Source organism: Zalophus californianus, chromosome 17, assembly GCF_009762305.2.
Source record: "Zalophus californianus isolate mZalCal1 chromosome 17, mZalCal1.pri.v2, whole genome shotgun sequence".
Lineage (NCBI taxonomy): Eukaryota > Metazoa > Chordata > Mammalia > Carnivora > Otariidae > Zalophus > Zalophus californianus.
In genome coordinates this window covers 56,685,843-56,710,862 of record NC_045611.1, presented here as the reverse complement: position 1 = coordinate 56,710,862, position 25,020 = coordinate 56,685,843, and the positions used below count along the sequence as shown (strand labels likewise).

The window sequence follows — 25,020 nt, the reverse complement described above, 5'->3', positions numbered from 1 at the left end:
CTGGGGATGTAAATTGGGGCAGCCACTGTGGAAGATCAGAATGGAGTTTCCTTAAACAGTTAGAAAGAAAGCAACCCTGGGATCCACAGGATCCAGCAATCCCACTCCTGAGTCTATGTCCACAGTAGATGAAATCGGGATCTCAAAGAGACATCTGCACCCCCATGTTCATTGCAACATTAACCACAACAGCCAAGATATGAGAACAACCTAAATGTCTGTCTCCAGATGAATGGATAAAGAAAATAGGGTATTTATCTGAAAGGAGTACTACTCCACCTTGAAAAAGGAAATCCTGTCATTTGCGACAACCTGGGTGAACCCGGAGGACGTTTACGGGAAGTGACATACGCAAGACACAGCAGGGCAAGTACAGGGCGATCTCACTGATGTGTGAAATCCCAAACAGCAAACTCCTAGACACCCAGTGGAGTATTAGTTTCCGGGGCCGGGCAAAGGGGGGCATGGGGAGATGTTGGTCAAGGGGTATCAAGTCTCAGTCATGCAGACGAGTAAGTTCTGGAGATCTACTGCACAGCAATGTGACTGGAGCTGACTGGAACCTATCGTATGCTGCAAATTGGCTTAGAGGGTAGGTCTTCAGTGTTCCTACCACACGCAAACATGCACACACACATACACAAATGCTCCCTGCATGAGGTGCTGGGTACATTAATTAGCTTGACTGTGGTGATCACTCCACAAACATACATATATCAAAACATCCAGTTATGTACCTGAAATATGTCCAATTTCTGTTTGTCATTTATACCTCAATAAGGTGGAAACAATATTGTTTCATTTAATTACACCAAGCACTTTGGAAGTCATGTCATTTTTCGTTTTAGATCATTGCACACCGATTTAATGTGTGTGTTTACATTTTTCTGAACGGGTGTGCATTACCGTCTCCCTTGAGGTAGGACTAGATTCTAGTCACAGGTCACCTGGACTGTGACTGTTCCTATATATGTGTGTATATGTGCTGTGTCTGTCTCTGATATTTTCCAACACTTACATTTTTGCCATTTGTCCTTCATGCTGCACCTCACCTTCTCGATCCTGGGTTCCTGTTCACACCTGGGTTCCTTTTCGTTCTTTTTTTTTATTTTAAGATTTTATTTATGTATATGAGAGAGAAAGAGAGTAGAGCAGGAGCTGAGAGAGAGGGACAAACAGACTCCGGGCTACGCACAGAGCTTGATGTCAGGCTTGACCCAGAGCTAGATCCCACGACCCTGAGATCATGACCTGAGCCGAAATTGAAATCGAGAGTCAGAACCTTAGGGACTGAGACACACAGGTGCCCCCTGGGTTCCTGTTCTAACTGAACTATAACACTTGGCATCTGCTCGCTGAGAGTGAAAATAGTCGACTACCTGAAAACGTGCAGTTCTGCAAATGCCTTCTCTCCCATTCTCTGTCTACAGCAAGTTGCAGGGAAACCCTTTTCATTTCCTTGTGTGAGTGTATGACTCCAGTCCTGGGAGAGGCAGCTACATCTGGTGGTTAAGGGACCCAACCCCTAAGCCCTTCTTGTCTCTCCTGAGGATGCAGCCCGACCTTCTCTTGGAGCCCTGACCCCTCTGCAGTGGGAGGACCGTGGGAAAGCCCTCTGTGTCCACACTGGTGGAAACGTCCTCCCGATGAGCCCTCCGAGGTCCCAGGCACCAGTGGAGACTCAGCTTAGTTCTCTGTTCCCTGCTGGGGTTCCACCTGCATCTGGAAATTTCATTTCCCGTTTCCTTGCGTGTGTCTGTGGCTGCATATTTCAGACGTACTGTGAGTGGCAGTCCTGGTATTCTGAGCAGACAAGGTTTCCGGTGGGCACACGAACCAGCCACCTGACTGCACAGTCGGGCCCCAGGACACCGTCAGCGCAACAGGACCCTCAGCCCATGCTCATCCTCGCTGGTCTGGAAACTCACAGCTCCCCATCCCTCCCGTGACCTCGACACCCAATCCCCACAATCACAAGGGGGGGTGAGTTCAGGACGACATGCAGCAGATGGGAACTGAGGCTCAGAGCAAGGACATTACCTCCCAAGGTCATGCTGGCAGAGGATGAGCCAGGAATAGTTCAATGAAGATCCACTTTCCTTCAAAATCAGAGCTCTAGGGCGCCTGGGTGGCTCAGTTGGTGAAGCAACTGCCTTTGGCTCAGGTCATGATCCTGGAGTCCTGGGATCGACTCCCGGATCGGGCTCCCTCCTCACGAGGAGCCTGCTTCTCCCTCCGACCCTCCTCCCGTCATGTACTCTCTCTCTCTCATTCTCACTCTCTCAAAATAAATAAATAAATCTTAAAAAAATAAAATCAGAGCTCTAGACCAAATAAATATCCCCTGATGCTTGCACACAGGACCCGCCAGGGTGGGGAGAACGGCTGTGTCCCAGGAACAAGGGGCACCGAGAAGCCAGGAGGGACTTGCAGCGATATTCCCAAGAAGGGGGAGGTGGACAATGCCAGAGCAAACTAGGGAAGTTCATGGAGGTTGTGATAGAAAGAGAACCTACACTGCAGGACCATGAGAAGCGTTGTGTTTCCTTCCTCATTTGCCTGTATTTCTCCTCGGGGCTCATTGCCACCGTGAGCTCGACCTGAGCCAAGCAGAAATGTCACACAAGTGTCTCTGCTGACATGAGCTCCCCAGCACAGCAGGACCCCACATCGCCTGCAGCATCTCTGGGATCTGGGGGCCCCGTCCATGGTGAGGACCCCAGGGATGTGCTGAGGATGGAGACCCCGTGGGGGAGGCTCTGGAGGGAAGGACATACCCTGGTCTCCTCACCTGGATGGGGCATCTCAGGAAGCCTCGGGGTCCACTTGCTGCACCATCATGGACACCAGAGCCAGGCAAGGCCCTGAGGAGGGGCTGTTCTCCTTCCTGTGGGGCTGCTGACGTGACAACCCCGTGACAAGGAGGACCAGCCTCCGCATCACCACACCCTGTGTGTCTGCCCGTCCTGTGGGCACCGAGGTCCCTCCCTATGCACTGCTAGAGCCAGAGACGGGAGACGCCATGATCCCCGCCCTCACGGCCCTGCTCTGTCTCGGTGAGATCTGAGGAGGGGAGGGGACGCCCTCTTCTGGGAGGGACCCGCCCCACAGCCAGACCCTGGGCTGTCGGAGACCCCAGACTCAGGAGGCTCACGGGAAGAGGGGTTCTGCTCAGGATTCGGGGCAAACCTCTCACAGGAACTCTCTTCCAGGGCTGAGTGTGGGCCCCAGGACCCGAGTGCAGGCAGGTGAGTCTGTCCCCAGGGGTCTCAGTCCCACCTCCTCACTGGGGGTCACCCACCAGGCAGAGGGGATGGAGAACAGCAGTTCTGGGCTGACGGACGGGGACGTCTGGGGGTTTGGGGCAGAGCTGGGACCTGGGGGTGGGGAAGGCCTTGTTCCTAGGCTCTGTTTCCTTCCAGGGACCCTCCCCAAACCCACCATCTGGGCTGAACCAGGCTCTGTGATCCCCTGGAGGACATCTGTGACCATCTGGTGTTGGGGGAGCCTGGAGGCCCAGGAGTACTGCCTATATAAAAAGGGAAACTCAGTGTACTGGGACAGACAGAAGCCACTGGAGGCCAGGAACAAGGCCAAGTTCTCCATGGGACACATGGCAGATGATTTACCAGGACGATATCTCTGTTCCTATCGCAGTCCCACTGGCTGGTCAGAGCTCAGTGACCCCCTGGAGCTGGTGGTGACAGGTGCGAGCCCACTCAGGGTCCCAGCCCCAGGCTCTGCCCTCAGGAAGGGGGTCTGCTCTCAGGTGTCTCCCTGTCACAGCCCAGCCCTGGGGATGATGTGGGGGATCTGAGCCCCATTTAACACCGTCCCCTTCTCCTCCCCTAGGATTGCACGACAAACCCAGACTCATAGCCACGCCCAGCCCTGTTGTGACCTCAGGAGGGAACGTGACCCTCCAGTGTGGCTCGTGGGTGGGATTCCACAGGTTCATCCTGATGAAGGAAGGAGAACGCCAGACCTCCTGGACCCGGGACTCCCAGCGAGCCCCCAGTGGGGGGTCCCAGGCCCTGTTCCCTGTGGGCCCTGTGACCCCCAGCCTCAGGTGGACATTCAGATGCTATGGTTGTTACAGCAACACCCCCCAGGTGTGGTCGTACCCCAGTGACCCCCTGGAGCTGGTGGTCTCAGGTGAGGGAGTCTGATTGTGGCCCCATCCATGTTTTGAGGCACCAGACAGGTTATGGGGGCTCTGCTCCCAGGGGAGCCCCAGACGAGAGGGTGGAATGGGGGACAACAGGGGCTCACAGGTCAGAGACACTGAGGGTGATGGACCGTGAGGCCCGGGGGTCAGGACGGGAGAAGGGAGGTTTGGGGAGAATAATCAGCCCCTGCAATCCACGGCTGGTCTCTCCCAGGTGTGTCGGGCAAGCCCTCCCTCCTGAGCCAGCAGGGCCCTGTCGTGACCTCTGGACAGAGCCTGACCCTCCAGTGTCGCTCTGATGTTGGCTACGACAGATTCGCTCTGTCCAAGGAGGGAGCAGGTGACCCTCCCCGGCGCCTTGGCGGGCAGCCCCACGCTGGGCTCTCTGGGGCGAACTTCGACCTGGACCCTGTGAGACCCTCCCACGGCGGCCGGTACACATGCTATGGTGGACAGAACCTCTCCTCCGAGTGGTCGGCCCCCAGTGACCCCCTGGACATCCTGGTCGCAGGTGAGATGCCACAGGTCCGTCAGGACCCCAGACCCTGCACAGCTCCTGCCAGGGGGGCCCCAGGCGGTGGTGGTGGGACCAGAGGTGTGGGGTCCCCAGGGAGGGAGAGAGACAGACAGAGACAGAGAAGGGAGAGACCCAGAGGACACAGACAGACTCAGTGCAGAACGAGGGCTGGACAGCCCCTCACCCGCCCTTCCTCTCTCTAGGACAGCTCCCCGACACACCCTCCCTCTCAGTGCAGCCAGGACCCACGGTGACCTCAGGAGAGAATGTGACCCTGCTGTGTCAGTCATGGAGCTCTGTGGACACTTTCCTTCTGTCCAAGGAGGGGGCAGCCGATCCCCCGCTGCGTCTTAGATCAAAGCACCGAGCTGGGCAGCAGCAGGCTGAATTCTCCATGAGTCCTGTGACCTCAGCCCACGGGGGGACCTACAGGTGCTACGGCTCAGTGAGCACCTCCCCCTACGTGCTGTCACAGCCCAGTGACCCCCTGGAGCTCCTGGTCATAGGTGAGAGACCCCTGACCCTGACCTGTATGAGCTCGGTCAGCTCAAGATGCACGTGTCAGGAAAGCCCGACACAGTAGCAAATGCGGGGGTCACAGGGGCTCCACGGAGGAGGGTCCATCCCAGGGGAGACTGGAAAGATCCACAGCCTCCACCGGGGTTCCCCTATCCTGCAGTCTCAGCAGAGGTAAGGAGGCGGGGGCTGCATGAGGGGTGGGGGAGTGAGAATGATCGTGAGTAGACAGAGGCCTCCCACTCACCTCCTGCCCCCTCCATATCAGAATCTGCTCTGTGGTGTCAGCCCCACAGGACACTGTCCTGGAGAGAAGCCTCCCCGCCTGCAGGCTCCGCTCTGCTGCCCCCTGTGCTCACCTGGGGGCCTCCCTGCCCCTCGGTGCACACCCGAGACTGAGGAGGGGCCGTGCCCGGCTCACGGGAGTCCCCAGGGATGCTGCACCGTGAGCCCATGTGCAGCGAGTGTCCACTGTGCACTGTGCGTGGACGCTTGTCCAGGGTCCCTGTGCCTGCTTCTCACACCTTCTACAGCAGCACCTGCAGACGTGATGACAAAGGGACCTCAGGTGACAGGGATGCAGACGCAGAAACAAGTCATCCCTCTCCGGTGCGCACGGGGTTAGATCAGATTCACACATTCCTCGTGGGGAATTACTTCTGGGCACTACCGAGTCTTGGCACATTTTTAGTGAGTCTCATTTATTTATTTATTTCCTGCATAAAATTCAGTGATTCGTCACTTACATGAACTTCATAGCCTTTGAACTTTTTTCATAAAAGCGGTGTCAATCTGCAGCCTGTTCTATGAACTTCTTCCTTACTTTAATACCATATATGTCAGTTGTCTGAATAATAGTTCGCTATGCCTAAGAGAGCTATGAGTATGGGCGTATCCTTGTGTGCTGTGAACTCACTACGCTCTTTTCCTTTCCACTATTTCTCAATACGCTGCTCAAAATTACACACGGAAATTTCACTTTCTCGTTCCCAAAATGCACACCTGTGTTTCTCACTTCAAAAGATGGAGAAAATGGCCACAAGATCCATGTCAGGGAAACAGCTTGATTTATACCTCAAATTTAGTTTAAAGCAAGTTCATTAAAAATCTATTTTTATATCGAAAGTACTGTGAACCTATCCATTTCAACCCATTTTCCTACATCATTAGGGTTTTATTAAAATGTGATCTTTTCCTGAAAGATGTACGTCTCCTGAACAACTATGTTTTCTCTTTGATTTTGAACCATATGAGGCTCTTTACAAAGGCTTCCTGATTTCAAACATTTGCGTGTTAACCCAACTGCATAACATTTACTGTTCACTCGTATTTTCTGAATTGTAGAAGCTACTATTACCTTGACCATTTGTATGAATTTTTATAATTAGGATTGGTCCATATTTTCTTTTTCCATTTTTTCCTGCTATTTTCTTTTCATATGAAAACTAAGTTAAGAGAGGTCAATGGTTTCCCAGTTTGTGTGTTCCCTCCATAGTAAATTCCACCAGCTCTCTCCTTTCCTGGAGGTTAGAAATCCACACGGAGGGACTTCCTCAGGTCTGGCCTGTGATATAGTGGGGACAGAGGTTGCCCTTTCAATGGAAATAAAACGATTAACTCTCCCTACTTGAAACCTCACCAGATTGCTAGAGTTTGTCCCCAAACAGTGAGATGAGTATGGAGACTCCTCCTTCTCGGCACGCGTCCCTGACCTGCCTCCAATTCCACAAAGCCTGAGTCCAGACCCTCCTGTCCCCTGCCCACCCCCACGCGCCACAGACTCGAGTGCCCTCCTGTTGAGGGACAGACAGACTGTACCTCTCTCTCTCTCTAGACAGAACACCATAGATATCAGTACATATACAGCTGCTTATGTATTTATATTATATCTGCTATTTTACAAATAAACATGGTTATAAAAACCCATACCTATAATCTATGAGCGTAAAACACATATACATCTATATCCATGTATATGTATCTGCAGCCATTGGTCCTCATGCCCGTCATCTTCATCCCATAGCTTTTCACATGTCTGTAACTGGTCTTCCTGTCTAGATCCACACTGAGAGCAAGGAATAATGGTGTTCATATGACCCAATGACTGAACATCTTTAGGAGAGACAGATCAATTTGGTTGATGTAGATGTGATACAGATCGATCGATCGATCGATCTATCATCTATCTCTCTATGAGTCTAGCACCGTAGGTATTTCTAACTATATGAAGAATGAATTAATGAACACATCCAAGAATGAATACTCTAGGTACAGATTAAAATGCAGAAACTGAAGAATGGGAGCCGGTTGACATGGAGCTAAGGGGACCCTGCCCCAGAATTTGGCCCTTCTGTGCTCCTGACCGTCAGGAGCCCCTGACACCAGCCCCTCATCCATGGACGCTGGGTCCTCAGCTACTGAATAAGTGGGAACTCTCATCTGCAGGGACATGAGCACAGGAGGTTTGTGTCCCAGACTGAACAGAAAACATACAAGGACATGATGATTTCTGTGTTGGAGGCCATTTTTCTCTGCAATCCTGAGCGCCTGGGGCATGGCTAGTATCTATCCAGAATGACTCAGAAGCAAAGTCTGAAATCAGGGAAACAAGGAGGCTGAAGGAATCCAATGAGGAGAGCAGAGCAAACTCTCCTAGTAGAGAAAGGGGCTAGGTCAGGAACTGTAGAAAAACTGCTAGGGACAGGTTGAGGGAGATAGAACACAGAGCAGAGGGCTGGCCGGACGGGGGTCTCCAGCTCCTTCCATCTGCTTCCATCTTCCCTGCAGGAACAGCTGACACCCTGAGCCCACCCCAAAACAATTCAGACCCCAGCAGTGGTAAGTAGAAGAATGTCTCAGTGATGGGGCTGGGGTGGAGGGGCTGTCCTGTCAGGGGGAGGCGGGTGTCCTGGGTGTACATCCAGGATCTGGGTGATTCGGGTTCACACTGACCACTGCAACCTCTCTGTCCTCATTCTTAGCCTCAGATCTCAGGGATTACACGGTGGAGAATCTCATCCGCATGGGCGTGGCTGCCTTGATCCTGCTGGTCCTCGGGATTCTGCTACTAGAGGCTCAGCACAGCCAGACAAGGACCCCAGATGCAGCCAGGAGCTAAACACAAGGGGAGCAAACACACCATTCCCTGTGGCAGACCTTTGGACAACAATCTGATGTGCCCAAGGGGATCCGGAAGAAAGCCTACAGCTCATGCTAGCTGATCTGTGTGCTGAGAACATCCAGGGGGAAACATGATTTAGATGCCAGGAAATGTCTGGGCTGTTCTCAGTCCAGGACTCGTCCCCCATGAACTGTGGTGCTTTCCCTCCTGCCATTGTTGGACATCCTTGACTGCCCCCCTGTCTTTCCTCATCCCTGTGGTGTGAGGGTTCGTCCCACACAGCGGAGTTGCGTTCATACCTTCTTAGAGCAGCAGCTCTGGTCCACCTTCGTGCGATACATTTCCCTTTACTTTCCATTTCCTCTTTCCCTGAGGTGCACTATGGACCACCATCTCTTCAGCCCAAAACACAAAATCTGTTTCATAAGTAAATAGATGGGTGAAAATCAGGTCCGCTTTGGAACACATGAATCCAAAACCTTTCCCTAAACCCTCTCTGGACTCATAGAGGTTTTCTATCCTCATGAGATGACACCTGGTAGAGTTTTCCAGAAATACCATCAGTTTGAGGGAGCTCAGGGGTGTTTGAAGTGAAGCCTGGTGGTGAACTACTACACTGACTCCAAGATATAAATGTGGTTTTTTTTTTTAATGTTGTGACTCCTGGCATTTGCCCATTTCTTTGGTGTAAACACTCCCATCATGAACAACATCATGGAGCCGCACGAATGCACCGTGTGCCCAGTCACGGGGTCATGGATACAGCATCTTTCACAAGTGAGTGTGATCTAGCTGCAGGCGCACCTCACTGGTGACCCGCCGTGCACATGTGCTTCCTTTTATTTTAAAGTTCCTGGGATTTACCACCTCGATGTAATGCCACAGTTTCAGGGAAATTGTGACGCCCAAATCCTCCTGCATGCACAGGAGAGACAAGAGAGCACAAGGGCAAAATCCAATGTTGTAGAAAATATTGTGCACTTAGACTGCCAGTACATTACATTACAAACAATTTGAGGAGAAGATCAGAATCCCATGGTGAAAGGAAGGGACACAGCTCTGGCCTATAACTCCACACCCTAGAGGAAAGTGTGTACGTATGCACGGTGACACCTGCAGAAGAATATTGACAAGGCTGTTGCTCTCTGTAGACAAAGCCATACAAATAAAATTACAATTAAGGAATGTTTGTGTTACGTGTATGTAATGGAATATCTTATGGCCAAACGAAGCACAAATTAAAATACCAAGCAATCGCATAAATCACCTTGGAACTAAACTGAAAAAAAAAAGAAGGGAAATTTTAAGAACCACGTGTGTAGAGTTATTCCATTTTATACATAAGTTCAAAAAAGAAGCATATATTATTTAAGGAGGCAAAGTTATGTTTAAGCCTATAAATAAAGGAAGGGAAAGAATCCCACGGCATCTCTAAGGTGGTAAACAACACGGTGACGTGGAAGGCTTTGTTCAGGATGGAAACCACCATCTGGAAACTGGTGGTGTTCTCCATGATGCTAGTCTGTCGACTCGGGGTCCACGTGTTGTTCCTGGTAAAGAACAGGTTTCTCTCTGTAACCTGCTCCTATTCTGCAGACACCTTAGTGAGATGGGGGCTGAAGTGGGATGGAACAGCCATAGTGTACACTCTATCCTGAGCATCATCCAACGTCACCTCGGATCTGACACAACACCTACGCACATGATGGCACTGAGGTCCCTCAAACAGGATCACTATCTACCTGCGGAGACTCACCTGAGTCTGATCAGACAATGAGCCACGTCCCAGGAAAGAAGCTGGCTCTCTGAACAGCCACTTCAGTGTCATGGGCTGTGTGGTTAGGAATTAAAAACTGCTTCGAATGAGTCAGAACCTGTCATTCCCGGTAAGCCGAACCAAGGTGGAGATCATCGGTGCGGGCCTGGGGCCACTACGGAGACTGGGCATGGTCATCTCTGACTTGGGTTGTCCACTTCGACGATCTGGGGCATGATGCCAGGAACTCTTATTCTGCCATCCAGCTATCTGTCTATATGTCTGCTGTTTAAACTCTCACATCTCCCGTTTTTCAGATGATGTACTTTCATCTTCCCTTTCCCTTCATATTTCATAAATTAAACAAAGATCGCATGTCTTACTCTTTTGCTTCCATATTTTTGACCATGTTCCTTAAAAGGAAAACTGGGGTCTTCTCTCAGCAGCTCTTGTCTGAAAACACTAACAGAAAGCATAATTTCCCAATAGCCTAAGATCTAAATCACAGGGCAGAGCCACACACTGTCCGCCACACTGTCCCCAGAGAGGGTGTTCTCACACCCATGATGGACTGTCCTGCTCTGCTTTGGAAAATCCTCCGTGGATCTCCAATTCTTTCTCACGAGATGGTCCTTGCTGCTGAGTCACGCATTCAAGGCTCTGTAGAGTGAGCCTGGCTAACCTGTCCAGACTTATTTCCATCTGAACCTTGCCCCTGCTCTGATCATCAGTTCATTATTCCCAAAATGTGGGCATAAGATAGTAAGTACATGTTGCTCATGCATCAGGGGTGAGCTGATGCCGGGGAATCCTGCTGAAGTGTCTCAGTCTCGTTCAGATGTCTGCTTCGATAGCTTCCAGAAAGCGTGCCCACTATCTTTGATTGACAATCTGGGGGTGTTAGGCTCTGCATCGTGGATCTCTAACCACTCCAACGTCTATTTCTGGAATACTGTCAACGAGATGGAGAAGCACAAACCAGGAGGAGAACACGCATGATGCGTCTTGTTGCCAACATGCAGTTGAGGAAATGCCCCTCCCGGTTTACTTTACTTATCAGATGATATCACAAGGTGGACATCAGAGCGGGGACTTGGGCTCCACCACATGGACGGGCACTGAAAATACTCACTTCCAAAAGCTGCAGTACAGGAAGGGAAAGCACTAAGTCTCCCTTATGTGGAAGAATGTCCCCCCTTATGGGGAAGATGCAGGAAAGCTTGAACAGCCACATGAATACCAGATGAGATATATTTCACAGCAAACAATCATATCACAGAAAAAGAGGGACAGTGCCTGATAAAGGGGTTTCCTCTGTAAGAAAACATGACAATTCTCAATGTGCAAACCACCACGCAAAAGACAAAAATGGCTTCAACGGACGGGGGTTAGGGGGCTGATTCAAAGGGTAACACATGTGAGTCTTGATCTTGGGGTCCTGAGCTCAAGCCCCATGTTGGGTGAGGAGCCTACTTGAATAAAATGTGTGTGTGTGTGTGTGTGTGTGTGTTTTATTTCTTGAATAGGGAAGAAATGGGGAACTCCACAACCAGGAGGAGACTTCAACACTCTTGATTGTACTTACACTTTACATGCAAATTGGGGTGCCAGCATCCTGAGTGGGAGATGATCTGCAGACTCCTTGCTCTCCTGGCCCATTTTCCATATGCATCACTGTCCTCAAGCAGGAGCTCTGGGGAGGACCCCTCTCCTCTGAACCCCATAGCATCTTTACGGTTTGAGTGGAGAGCTATACCCAGCATCGACATCTGCTCTGAGACGGCAGAAAGAACAAAATGGTGTGTCCTGAGATGTTGGAGCCAGAGGTCCTGCTACCCGTGGGAAGGGGCAGGTGAGCCAGGGGAACTGCTCTGACACTGAAAAGCTGCCCAGCAGGGCCAGGAAGAGGATCCCACCATCCTCCCCGTGGGGGCAGAGGAATACTGCACAACCTCAGCCCACTCCCTCCCACACCCCTTGTTCACTGCTTCTCTGAGGAGGATGCTGTTGGGGTCTCCAGGCAGGCAGCCTGGCTGGAGAGGAGAGAAGCTTGCCCTCCATCCCTGTTTCTTACACCTCACAGCCAACCAGCCAGCAGAAACCACTCAGCCTCCTTCACCCCTGTCCTGTCCACCCCACAGCCTACCTTGCAGCCCACACCTGGACACAGCTGGTCCGTGCAGCCACATTCACCACCTTCCCGGGGATCTGTGCTCCAGGGCCACCTGCTTCTCCAGGTCACCCCGCACACACCCATCTCTGCAACTTCCCTTCAGCATCTGCCCCTTCCCTTCCCAGAGACGACCCCTGGTCCTCGCCATCCCCGGGGTCAACTGCTTGCTCTTCCAGCTGAACCCAGGGCTGTTCCCGGCGAGTCCAGATGTGACGCTCCCACCCCAGCTGCCATTCTGCCTCCCTCCACCCAGACTGGGGCAGTTTCCTGTGACACACCCACAGTCCCGCACATGCACGTGCACACACACTCACACAATCATGCTGGGCCCGTAGACCCTTCCCCAATTTCCCAGATCAGCGCTCTGGAAACTCTTCCTCTCCAGCTCCTGTGAAAGTAGAGGCAACTGTAATGTCTGCATCCCTGCTCTCCTGTGGAAGCATGTTTATGAATCCGGAGGGGGGTGTGAATTTCATGTGATCAATCCATATACATCATTTAGAAGACCAGCTGACACTCAAGGTTTGCCTTCAATTATTGTGTTCATTTTATTTTATTTAAATTATGTTAGTCACCATAGAGTACATCTTCAGTTTTTCATGGAGTTCTCAAACTCAACACCAAAAAAAAAAAAAAAATCAAGTCAAAAAGTGGGCAGAAAACATGAACAGACACTTCTCCAAAGAAGACATACAAATGGCTAACAGATACATGAAAAAATATTCATCATCATTAGCCATCAGGGAAATTCAAATGAAAACCACATTGAGATACCACCTTACACCAGTTAGAATGGCAAAAATTGACAAGGAAGAAACAACAAACGTTGGAGAGGTTGTGGAGAAAAAGGAACCCTCTTACGCTGTTGGTGGGAAAGCAAGTTGGTACGGCCACTTCAGAAAACAGTGTGGAGGTTCCTCAAAAAATAAAAAATAGAGCGACCCGAGGACCCAGCAATTGCACTCCTGGGTATTTACCCCAAAGATACAGATGTAGTGAAAAAAAGGAGCACATGCACCCCTATGTTCATAGCAGCAATGTCCGCAATAGCCAAAATGTGGAAAGACGCGAGATGGCCTTCAACAGACGAATGGATAAAGAAGATATGGTCCATGTATACAATGGAATATTACTCAGCCATCAGGAAGGATGAATACCCAACTTTTACATCCACATGGATGGGACTGGAGGAGATGATGCTCAGTGAAATCATTCAAGCAGAGAAAGTCAATGATCATATGGTTTCACTTATTTGTGGAACATCAGGAATAGCACGGAGGACATTAGGGGAAGGAAAGGAAAAAGAAGGGGGAAATCGGAGGGGGAGACGAACCGTGAGAGACCATGGACTCCTAGAAACAAAGTGAGGGTTGTAGAGGGGTGGGAGGGTGGGGGAATGGGTTAGCCCAATGATGGGTATTAAGGAGGGCACGTATTGTGTTTATTTTAATTGATGACTTACTTAATTTCATTTAAAGTCTCCTTTCCATGTAGGATAACAGCTAGTATGACCTTCATAGAACTTTCTGACTACGACAGTCCTGTGCTTAAATATTCCATAAACCCTGGAAGAGGTGGCCATTTCCTCTTCTGTGAAGACACCAAAGCAAAGCTACAAGAAACACCAACAATCAGGGAAATACAACACTACCAAAGGAAAAGTCACATCTGCATTAGCTGACCGTGAAAACAATGGAGACGACAATTCCAAAATAAATTTCTCAAAGACCTCGGTGAACTCATCTTCCACCAGGGGCCAGGAACACAAACGACAAAGGACAGTCTCTTCGATAAATGGTGTTGGGAAAACGAAACGTCCACATGCAGAAGATTGAGATTGGACCCTTACCTCACACCATATCACAAAAATCAATGCACGTGGACTGAAGACGGAAACGTAAGACCTGAGACCGTAAAACTACTGAAAGAAGACATACAGGGAAATCTTCTTGACATCAATGTGGGCAATGATTTTTTGAATATGATCCCAAAAACATGGGCAACAAAGGCAAAAGTAGACAAGTGGGAGTGTCAAACCGAACACCTTCTGCTTGGCCAAGGAATCATCAACAGGGTGAAAAGGCAACTTACAGAATGGGAGAAAATCCTTGCAAACCACGCATCTCATAGGGGATACTTTTCAAATCTATAAGAAGCTCACACAACTCAGTGCAATAAGTCTGCTCATACTAAGAATAACCCAAATGAAAATGGGCAGAGGACCTGAACAGGCATTTCTCAGAAGAAGACATCCAGAGGGCTGGTATGTGTATGAAATGGTGCTCAGCATCACTCAGCTTCAGGGAAATACAAATCAAAACCTCAGTGAGACACCAGCTCCCACCTGATACAAGAGCTCTTCTCCAAACAACAAGGTGTAACAAGCCTTGGCAACAGTGTGGAGAAAATGGACCCTTTGTGCACGACTGCTGGGGATGTAAATTGGGGCAGCCACTGTGGAAGATCAGAATGGAGTTTCCTTAAACAGTTAGAAAGAAAGCAACCCTGGGATCCACAGGATCCAGCAATCCCACTCCTGAGTCTATGTCCACAGTAGATGAAATCGGGATCTCAAAGAGACATCTGCACCCCCATGTTCATTGCAACATTAACCACAACAGCCAAGATATGAGAACAACCTAAATGTCTGTCTCCAGATGAATGGATAAAGAAAATAGGGTATTTATCTGAAAAGAGTACTACTCCACCTTGAAAAAGGAAATCCTGTCATTTGCGACAACCTGGGTGAACCCGGAGGACGTTTACGGGAAGTGACATACGCAAGACACAGCAGGGCAAGTACAGGGCGATCTCACTGATGTGTGAAATCCCAAACAGCAAACTCCTAGACACCCAGTGGAGTATTAGTTTCCGGGGCCGGGCAAAGGGGGGCATGGGGAGATGTTGGTCAAGGGGTATCAAGTCTCAGTCATGCAGACGAGTAAGTTCTGGAGATCTACTGCACAGCAATGTGACTGGAGCTGACTGGAACCTATCGTATGCTGCAAATTGGCTTAGAGGGTAGGTCTTCAGTGTTCCTACCACACGCAAACATGCACACACACATACACACACACATACACAAATGCTCCCTGCATGAGGTGCTGGGTACATTAATTAGCTTGACTGTGGTGATCACTCCACAAACATACATATATCAAAACATCCAGTTATGTACCTGAAATATGTCCAATTTCTGTTTGTCATTTATACCTCAATAAGGTGGAAACAATATTGTTTCATTTAATTACACCAAGCACTTTGGAAGTCATGTCATTTTTCGTTTTAGATCATTGCACACCGATTTAATGTGTGTGTTTACATTTTTCTGAACGGGTGTGCATTACCGTCTCCCTTGAGGTAGGACTAGATTCTAGTCACAGGTCACCTGGACTGTGACTGTTCCTATATATGTGTGTATATGTGCTGTGTCTGTCTCTGATATTTTCCAACACTTACATTTTTGCCATTTGTCCTTCATGCTGCACCTCACCTTCTCGATCCTGGGTTCCTGTTCACACCTGGGTTCCTTTTCGTTCTTTTTTTTTATTTTAAGATTTTATTTATGTATATGAGAGAGAAAGAGAGTAGAGCAGGAGCTGAGAGAGAGGGACAAACAGACTCCGGGCTAGGCACAGAGCTTGATGTCAGGCTTGACCCAGAGCTCGATCCCACGACCCTGAGATCATGACCTGAGCCGAAATCGAAATCGAGAGTCAGAACCTTAGGGACTGAGACACACAGGTGCCCCCTGGGTTCCTGTTCTAACTGAACTATAACACTTGGCATCTGCTCGCTGAGAGTGAAAATAGTCGACTACCTGAAAACGTGCAGTTCTGCAAATGCCTTCTCTCCCATTCTCTGTCTACAGCAAGTTGCAGGGAAACCCTTTTCATTTCCTTGTGTGAGTGTATGACTCCAGTCCTGGGAGAGGCAGCTACATCTGGTGGTTAAGGGACCCAAACCCTAAGCCCTTCTTGTCTCTCCTGAGGATGCAGCCCGACCTTCTCTTGGAGCCCCGACCCCTCTGCAGTGAGAGGACCGTGGGGAAGCCCTCTGTGTCCACACTGGTGGAAACGTCCTCCCGATGAGCCCTCCGAGGTCCCAGGCACCAGTGGAGACTCAGCTTAGTTCTCTGTTCCCTGCTGGGGTTCCACCTGCATCTGGAAATTTCATTTCCCGTTTCCTTGCGTGTGTCTGTGGCTGCATATTTCAGACGTACTGTGAGTGGCAGTCCTGGTATTCTGAGCAGACAAGGTTTCCGGTGGGCACACGAACCAGCCACCTGACTGCACAGTCGGGCCCCAGGACACCGTCAGTGCAACAGGACCCTCAGCCCATGCTCATCCTCGCTGGTCTGGAAACTCACAGCTCCCCATCCCTCCCGTGACCTCGACACCCAATCCCCACAATCACAAGGGGGGGTGAGTTCAGGACGACATGCAGCAGATGGGAACTGAGGCTCAGAGCAAGGACATTACCTCCCAAGGTCATGCTGGCAGAGGATGAGCCAGGAATAGTTCAATGAAGATCCACTTTCCTTCAAAATCAGAGCTCTAGGGCGCCTGAGTGGCTCAGTTGGTTAAGCAACTGCCTTCGGCTCAGGTCATGATCCTGGAGTCCTGGGATCGACTCCTGGATCGGGCTCCCTCCTCGCGAGGAGCCTGCTTCTCCCTCCGACCCTCCTCCCGTCATGTACTCTCTCTCTCTCATTCTCACTCTCTCAAAATAAATAAATAAATCTTAAAAAAATAAAATCAGAGCTCTAGCCCAAATAAATATCCCCTGATGCTTGCACACAGGACCCGCCAGGGTGGGGAGAACGGCTGTGTCCCAGGAACAAGGGGCACCGAGGAGCCAGGAGGGACTCGCAGCGATATTCCCAAGAAGGGGGAGGTGGACGATGCCAGAGCAAACTAGGGAAGTTCATGGAGGTTGTGATAGAAAGAGAACCTACACTGCAGGACCATGAGAAGCCTTGTGTTTCCTTCCTCATTTGCCTGTATTTCTCCTCGGGGCTCATTGCCACCGTGACCTCGACCTGAGCCAAGCAGAAATGTCACACAAGTGTCTCTGCTGACATGAGCTCCCCAGCACAGCAGGAACCCACGTCCCCTGCAGCATCTCTGGGATCTGGGGACTCCGTCCACGGTGAGGACCCCAGGGATGTGCTGAGGATGGAGACCCCGTGGGGGAGGCTCTGGAGGGAAGGACATGCCCTGGTTTCCTCACCTGGATGGGGCATCTCAGGAAGCCTCGGGGTCCACTTGCTGCACCATCATGGACACCAGAGCCAGGCTAGGCCCTGGGGAGGGGCTGTTCCCCTTCCTGTGGGGCTGCTGACGTGACAACCACATGACAGACAGGACCAGCCTCCGCATGACCACACCCTGTGTGTCTGCCCGTCCTGTGGGCACCGAGGTCCCTCCCTATGCACTGCTAGAGCCAGAGACGGGAGACGCCATGATCCCCGCCCTCACGGCCCTGCTCTGTCTCGGTGAGATCTGAGGAGGGGAGGGGACGCCCTATTCTGGGAGGGACCCGCCCCACAGCCAGGCCCTGGGCTGTCGGAGACCCCAGACTCAGGAGGCTCACGGGAGGAGGGGTTCTGCTCAGGATTCGGGGCAAACCTCTCACAGGAACTCTCTTCCAGGGCTGAGTGTGGGCCCCAGGACCCGAGTGCAGGCAGGTGAGTCTGTCCCCAGGGGTCTCAGTCCCACCTCCTCACTGGGGGTCACCCACCAGGCAGAGGGGATGGAGAACAGCAGTTCTGGGCTGACGGAGGGGGACGTCTGGGGGTTGGGGGCAGAGCTGGGACCTGGGGGTGGGGAGGTCTTGTGGCCCAACCTCTGTTTCCTTCCAGGGACCCTCCCCAAACCCACCATCTGGGCTGAACCAGGCTCTGTGATCCCCTGGAGGACACCTGTGACCATCTGGTGTCAGGGGAGCCTGGAGGCCCAGGAGTACCGCCTATATAAAAAGGGAAACTCAGAGACCTGGGACAGACAGAAGCCACTGGAGGCCGGGAACAAGGCCAAGTTCTCCATCAGATACATGACAGATGATTTACCAGGACGATATCTCTGCTCCTATCGCAGTCCCACTGGCTGGTCAGAGCTCAGTGACACCCTGGAGCTGGTGGTGACAGGTGCGAGCCCACTCAGGGTGCCAGCCCCAGGCTCTGCCCTCAGGAAGGGGGTCTGCTCTCAGGTGTCTCCCTGTCACAGCCCAGCCCTGGGGATGATGTGGGGGATCTGAGCCCCATTTAACACCGTCCCCTTCTCCTCCCCTAGGATTGCACAGCAAACCCAGATTCGTAGCCACGCCCAGCCCTGTTGTGACCTCAGGAGGGAACGTGACCCTCCAGTGTGGCTCGTGGGTGGGATTCGACAGGTTCATTTTGATGAAGGAAGGAGAACGCCAGACCTCCTGGACCCGGAACTCCAAGCCAGCCCCCAGTGGGGGGTCCCGAGCCCTGTTCCCTGTGGGCCCTGTGACCCCCAGCCTCAGGTGGACATTCAGATGCTATGGTTGTTACAGCAACACCCCCCAGGTGTGGTCACTCCCCAGTGACCCCCTGGAGCTGGTGGTCTCAGGTGAGGGAGTCTGATTGTGGCCCCATCCACGTTTTGAGGCACCAGACAGGTTATGGGGGCTCTGCTCCCAGGGGAGCCCCAGACGAGAGGGTGGAATGGGGGACAACAGGGGCTCACAGGTCAGAGACACTGAGGGTGATGGACCGTGAGGCCCGGGGGTCAGGACGGGAGAAGGGAGGTTTGGGGAGAATAATCAGCCCCTGCAATCCACGGCTGGTCTCTCCCAGGTGTGTCGGGCAAGCCCTCCCTCCTGAGCCAGCAGGGCCCTGTCGTGACCTCTGGACAGAGCCTGACCCTCCAGTGTCGCTCTGATGTTGGCTACGACAGATTCGCTCTGTCCAAGGAGGGAGCAGGTGACCCTCCCCAGTGCCTTGGCCGGCAGCCCCACGCTGGGCTCTCTGGGGCGAACTTCGACCTGGACCCTGTGAGACCCTCCCACGGCGGCCGGTACACATGCTATGGTGGACAGAACCTCTCCTCCGAGTGGTCGGCCCCCAGTGACCCCCTGGACATCCTGGTCGCAGGTGAGATGCCACAGGTCCGTCAGGACCCCAGACCCTGCACAGCTCCTGCCAGGGGGGGCCCCAGGCGGTGGTGGTGGGACCAGAGGTGTGGGGTCCCCAGGGAGGGAGAGAGACAGACAGAGACAGAGAAGGGAGAGACCCAGAGGACACAGACAGACTCAGTGCAGGACGAGGGCTGGACAGCCCCTCACCCGCCCTTCCTCTCTCTAGGACAGCTCCCCTACAAACCCTCCCTCTCAGTGCAGCCAGGACCCACGGTGACCTCAGGAGAGAATGTGACCCTGCTGTGTCAGTCATGGAGCTCTGTGGACACTTTCCTTCTATCCAAGGAGGGGGCAGCCGATCCCCCGCTGCGTCTTAGATCAAAGCACCGAGCTGGGCAGCACCAGGCTGAATTCTCCATGAGTCCTGTGACCTCAGCCCACGGGGGGACCTACAGGTGCTACGGCTCAGTGAGCACCTCCCCCTACGTGTTGTCACAGCCCAGTGACCGCCTGGAGCTCCTGGTCAACGGTGAGGGGCCCCTGACCCTGTCCCCTCTGTGTCCCAACATTGTCTTCAGGACCCTGTGCCCAGGAGGGCTCTGGTCTAGGACGGGAGTGAGGGGCTCCGAGGGAGCGTCGGCAGAGGGGTCCCCAGCTCACAGTGCAGGGGGGAGACAGGGTCCTCCCACCCCTGCCTCGTCCTTCGCCCCCATCACCAGAAGTCTCCAGGCGGAGGAGGACCTTGGGGGCCACAGGGCACATGAGGGAGAAGAGTGTGGGCAGAGACGGTCTCTAGGGGAAGCTCCAGCCCCCCTCTGGTCTTTTTCCCCAGGACCCTCTACAGACCCTGGCCCCTCACCCACAGGGCCCAGCTCAACAGCTGGTGAGTCACAGGGGCCGCTGTCCAGGGGCTTTTCTTCCAGTCCCTCAGACATTCCAGGGGGACAACGGGGCTCCAGGGGCTCTGAGGGTGAGCGAGGCTCTCAGTGGTGGGAGGGCCCATGGGGAGCAGGGGCTGAGTTACACCCTCGGTTCAGCGTCCTCTGCAGGCGTTGGCCTGGACGTGCCCCTCGCCTGTGTGGGCCTCAGTTTCCCCAAGTAAAGGAGAGAGTCGTGGCCTAGAGTAGAGTTCCCCTCCGTTCTGACCAGGGCTCTGATCGTGGGAGAGGACTCACGGGGAAGCCCCCAGGTCATGACCTATGGAGGGGCTGTCCTTCCGCAACTGTGACAGTGACATTGTAGGAGGAGAGGAGGGAGGGCAATGGCCGGGGCGTTCAGGTGATAGGGGATCTGGAAGGACCCTCAGCTCCAGAAGAAGATGCTGGGACAGGCCGTGCCCCAGGTGAGGAGCCCAGAGCCTCGAGCTGGTGTCCCCACAGGGGACGGGATGAGGAGAGCACGGGGAACCCACAGCCCTGGTTCCAGCCCCAGCCCTGCCGCCCCCACGCTGGGCGACCTGAGACACGTGAATGACCTCTCTGTGCCTCAGTTTCCTGTCGGTGGAGTGGGCAGGATGGGCGGCAATCCCCTGCTGCGTGATCACTGACAGGGTCAGAGGTGAATGCACAGAGCCCAGCAGGTGCCTGGCACACAGCAGGTGCTCAGTTGAATGGCATCACTGGCTCCTTCATGGTGTGGCTCCTGCCCCAGGTCCCCACTGGTACCTGTACGTCCTCATCGGGGTCTCGGTGGCCTTCGTCCTGCTGCTCGGCCTCCTCGGCCTCCTCCTGGTCCGACACCGGCGTCGGGGCAAAGGCAGGAAGCCAGGTGAGAAGGGGAGGGGGTGACGGACCCCAGGGGGTGGTGGCTGCCCCGTGGGCTGACCGAGGGTGGGCTGAGGGCAGCGGCCAGAAGGAAGCCAGAGAGGTGGGAAAGGCTGGTGTGGAAAGACACTTGCAGAATCTCAAGTCAGAGAGTCTAGAAAGAAAACACCCAGGTGGGACCCACGTGCCAACTGAAGGTGTTTCCTCTTTTCAATCTCGGGAGATGGAGAGACACACAGACAATATGTGTGAAGGGCTCCTTTCCCTGGAATCACATGGGGGGTGGTTGTAACCTCCGCCCAGAGCGAGGCTGATTCCCAATGTCCTGCAGGGGCTGCAGACCCAGAGCCCAAGGACAGAGGCCTGCAGGACAGGTAACTCTTGCTCGCACACCCCCAGACTCCCACCTACCCGCCCCCTCTATGCCCCTTAACACCCTGTCTCCTCCCCAGCTCCAGCTCAGCTGCTGCTGCCCAAGAGGAAAGCCTCTGTGAGAGGAAGGGGATTGCCCTGGGGATGGGCTGGGAGGGTCTGGGGGTAGGGGGTGAGGACCAAATTCCCACATGCATGACCTTGGCACCTCCCCCCGCCCCACCGCTGAATCCTCTGGATCACAGCTGCCCTGTCTGAGAAACCTCAGGGGACCTTGCCTGAGGTACCCCCATTCGCCCCAGCAGATGCTGCCGTGCAAGACACTCAGCCTGAGGAGGGGGTGGAGCTGGACCATCGGGTGAGACCCCCACTCTCGTGCAGACCCCAGGGCCCTCGTGGTGCCAAACTTAATCCAATGGACACTTCTCTGTCCTCACACCACCCAATCTCAGCAGTGTCCCTCAGATGCCTTCTCCCTCCTTGGGCACTCTGGGTCAGCCTGCTGTGACCTCATGGGGCCTCCTCTGTGCTCCCCTTGCCTGGCTCCCTGACCACTGTCTGACTTCTGGTTGTTGAGGTGCATGCCCAGGTCTCAAGAGGGTGCATGAAGAAATGAATCACCCACAGGTCTTAGGCCCCCTTCATTCATTCACCCAGTAAATGGGCACAGGAAACCCACCATTTACCAGGCCCCACCTCGTGCTGCAAGCACAGCAGTGGGCAAATCTGACCCACCTTCTATAAGCTCACGTTGTGGGTGACAGACAGAATATGCAAGGAAGTGGGCAGCACCCTCGAGTGCAAAGTGTGGCCAAGGAAAATAAAACAAGAGCAGGGGTAGCAGGTGCAAAAGTCCTGGGGCAGCAACATGTTTTGAAGGAACATAGGCTATGTGGCTGGAGCCAAATGAGCAAGAAACAGTGTCAGGAATAGAATCGGAGCCATAGAAAGCATTGCATGTCCCAAGGCTCAGGAAGCCCCTGGAGAGTCCGCCAGGAAAGTGACCTAATCCGCCTGAAAGTTTGGAAGTATCACTGTGGCAACAGTGTGGAAAAGAGTCTGAGGCAGTTGATTGGATTCAAGGCGACAAACCTCCCCCTCACTGTCTGTCTGCAGCAGAACGCACGGGATGAAGACCCCCAGGGATTGACACGGGCCCAGGTGAGCCACTCAAGATCAAGACTCAGGCGGGGACTGGCCCCTTCTCCTTCCCCCGTGTCTGGGGCACTGCTGGGCTCGGAGGACAGACAAGCAGAGGAAGACAGGCAGACAGACTGTCAGGTGGGTCCCTTCTCCAAGCCCCCAGGCTCCCGCCTCCTCAACCACACACCTCCCCTCTCTCCCCCGCTGCAGGCTGCGACATCTCATGCCCCTTCGGATGTGACCTACGCCCAGCTGAACCGCTTGACCCTCCGACGAGAGACAAGTGCATCCCCTCCCTCCCAACCAGGGGAGCCCCCAGCAGAGCCCAATGTGTATGCTGCTCTGGCCCTCCGCTAGCCCAGGAAGGACCCAGACCCCACACTCCAGGGAAGCGACCGCAGAGACCCTGGAAGGCACAGGAGCTGCCCACACTGGGCGCCACCTAATGCCAGCCAACCTGGACTCCTCACGCAGACCAGTAGGAACTCCCGGGACCCTCTGGGAGTCACCTGATTCTGCCATCAAAGATAGTACTATCTCTATACTTTGGAAATCAAAGGAATGAAATGAGAAAACCAAAATGGAAATGAGAGAATGTTTACACTGAAGGACAATGTAAATGTTACACATCAAACCTATGAAATGGTAAAATTAAGAACCAAGTCAATGATCCAAGCCATCATACCATGAATTTAAAAAAAGAATAGCAAATTATTCCAAATGAAGGTAGAAGGAGGGAAATACAGTGATAAGAGAAGCTACTAATGAGGTCAAACAAAAAATAAAGAAGAATCTAAAGCCCAAAATGTTCATTTTTGTAAATATCAATCACATGTATAAATCCTAGCCACGATGGCCAAGGGACAGAGAGAGAGAGAGAGAGAGAGAGAGAAGGCCCACATCCCATCACATCACCATTCAGGACAGCATCACAGCCTACAGACTTTAAATCAATAACAGAGTTTATTATGTTCATTTTTATTAGTTATTATTATATTATGAACAATTTTATGCCAAAATATTAAAAAATGTAGATAAAACAAGACAAAATCCTCAAAAATACAGGTTACCAAAATGACAGACATAGGGATAAATAGAAAATCTGAATTGCTGTGTGTGTAATATATGGTGAATATGCATTAAAGTTTTTCCCACAGAGTGAACTGAATCTGGAAAGTTTCACTGGTGAATGCCTCCAAATACTGATGCATTGTGAAATACACACACACACACGGACAATGGACACACCTACATACACACAAACACATGAACACACATATACTCCTACACACATGAACATGTGAGCACACACTGACACACATGCATGCACACAAACACGTGAACACGTAAGAGATACAGGTACATGCATGTGAACACACATGAACATGTGGACACACATGCACACACGAACATGTGAACACATGCAGACCTATGGGAATGCCGACACACATGAACATGTGAGCACACACATGAACACACACATGCACACACACATACCAAACTTACACAGGCTTCCCCTGAGAATAGAGAAAGAAGGAATGCTTCCCTAGCACATTTTATCAGTCCAGAAAAACAAAAATTGACATGAAAACTTGACAAGAAGAACCAACCAATTAAATAAAGAGGAAAAAAAGTGATAAGCCCTGAATGGATAAAATAGGGATTCCAGCCTGGTTATTTCCACCGGGACACCCCCAGCTGATGAGGTTGGATGTTGTAAGTGCCCGATTTGATGTTACTTTGTCGAATTCTCATTTGTTGCCTACTATTACCTACACCTATGTGTAGATTCCTTTTCTCTTCTACTAGGTTTCCATAAAAATAAAGTTTTCTTTCTTTTTTGAAACTGAATAAATAAACAAACAAATAAATAAATGGTATTGATTATTCATGGATCACAAAATTGCATGCATGGACTATCCCAAATAATGTAAAGACCTATTACTCTAATCTGAAAAGGGCTTATGCCATGTCACTGGAAGCATCATCAATATACAAAAATCAATTGCATTTCAGAGGTCCAGTTTGGGGCCAAGAGGAAGTGGATGTATGTTTTCCCTATGGACCCCCATAAATCACAGCTGAAACTCCCACACTATAAACAAGAAACATAAGAGTACTCCAAAAAGTGGAGCGAAGGCAGCTGCCGGGCTAAGACCATGAAGACCCCAGGAATGACACAGCAGGTGTCACAGGAGGGCACGTGGGGCATCTGGACTGTACGCCTTCCACCGGGCAGTAATAAGTCAGCACCCCAGCAATGTGCCAGAAAAAGCTTCTGCAACAGAAGATTTAAATAAGATCCAGACCCTCCAAACATCATATCCAACTGACCAGGTTTCCATAAAAAAAGTCACTCATCATAACAAGAACCAGGAAAATCTGTG

At 52.1% G+C, this 25,020-nt stretch overlaps 1 protein-coding gene across 1 annotated transcript; it reads left to right on the top strand.

Annotated features, from left to right (window-relative positions):
* The first annotated feature begins 2,948 nt into the window (after positions 1-2,948).
* On the top strand, positions 2,949-24,504 carry LOC113935900 (leukocyte immunoglobulin-like receptor subfamily B member 5). Its single transcript, XM_035724918.1, is given in 23 exon segments — positions 2,949-3,056; positions 3,213-3,248; positions 3,423-3,707; positions 3,853-4,155; positions 4,383-4,679; positions 4,889-5,191; positions 7,989-8,039; positions 8,183-8,287; positions 8,290-8,348; positions 12,377-12,448; positions 17,554-17,604; positions 17,607-17,748; positions 17,905-17,940; positions 18,115-18,399; positions 18,545-18,847; positions 19,075-19,371; positions 19,582-19,884; positions 20,188-20,238; positions 20,905-21,122; positions 21,450-21,492; positions 21,796-21,848; positions 22,607-22,651; positions 22,844-24,504. Coding segments are annotated over 23 exon segments (3,519 nt in total). The 5' UTR covers positions 2,949-3,022; the 3' UTR covers positions 22,991-24,504.
* Positions 24,505-25,020: the final 516 nt, after the last annotated feature.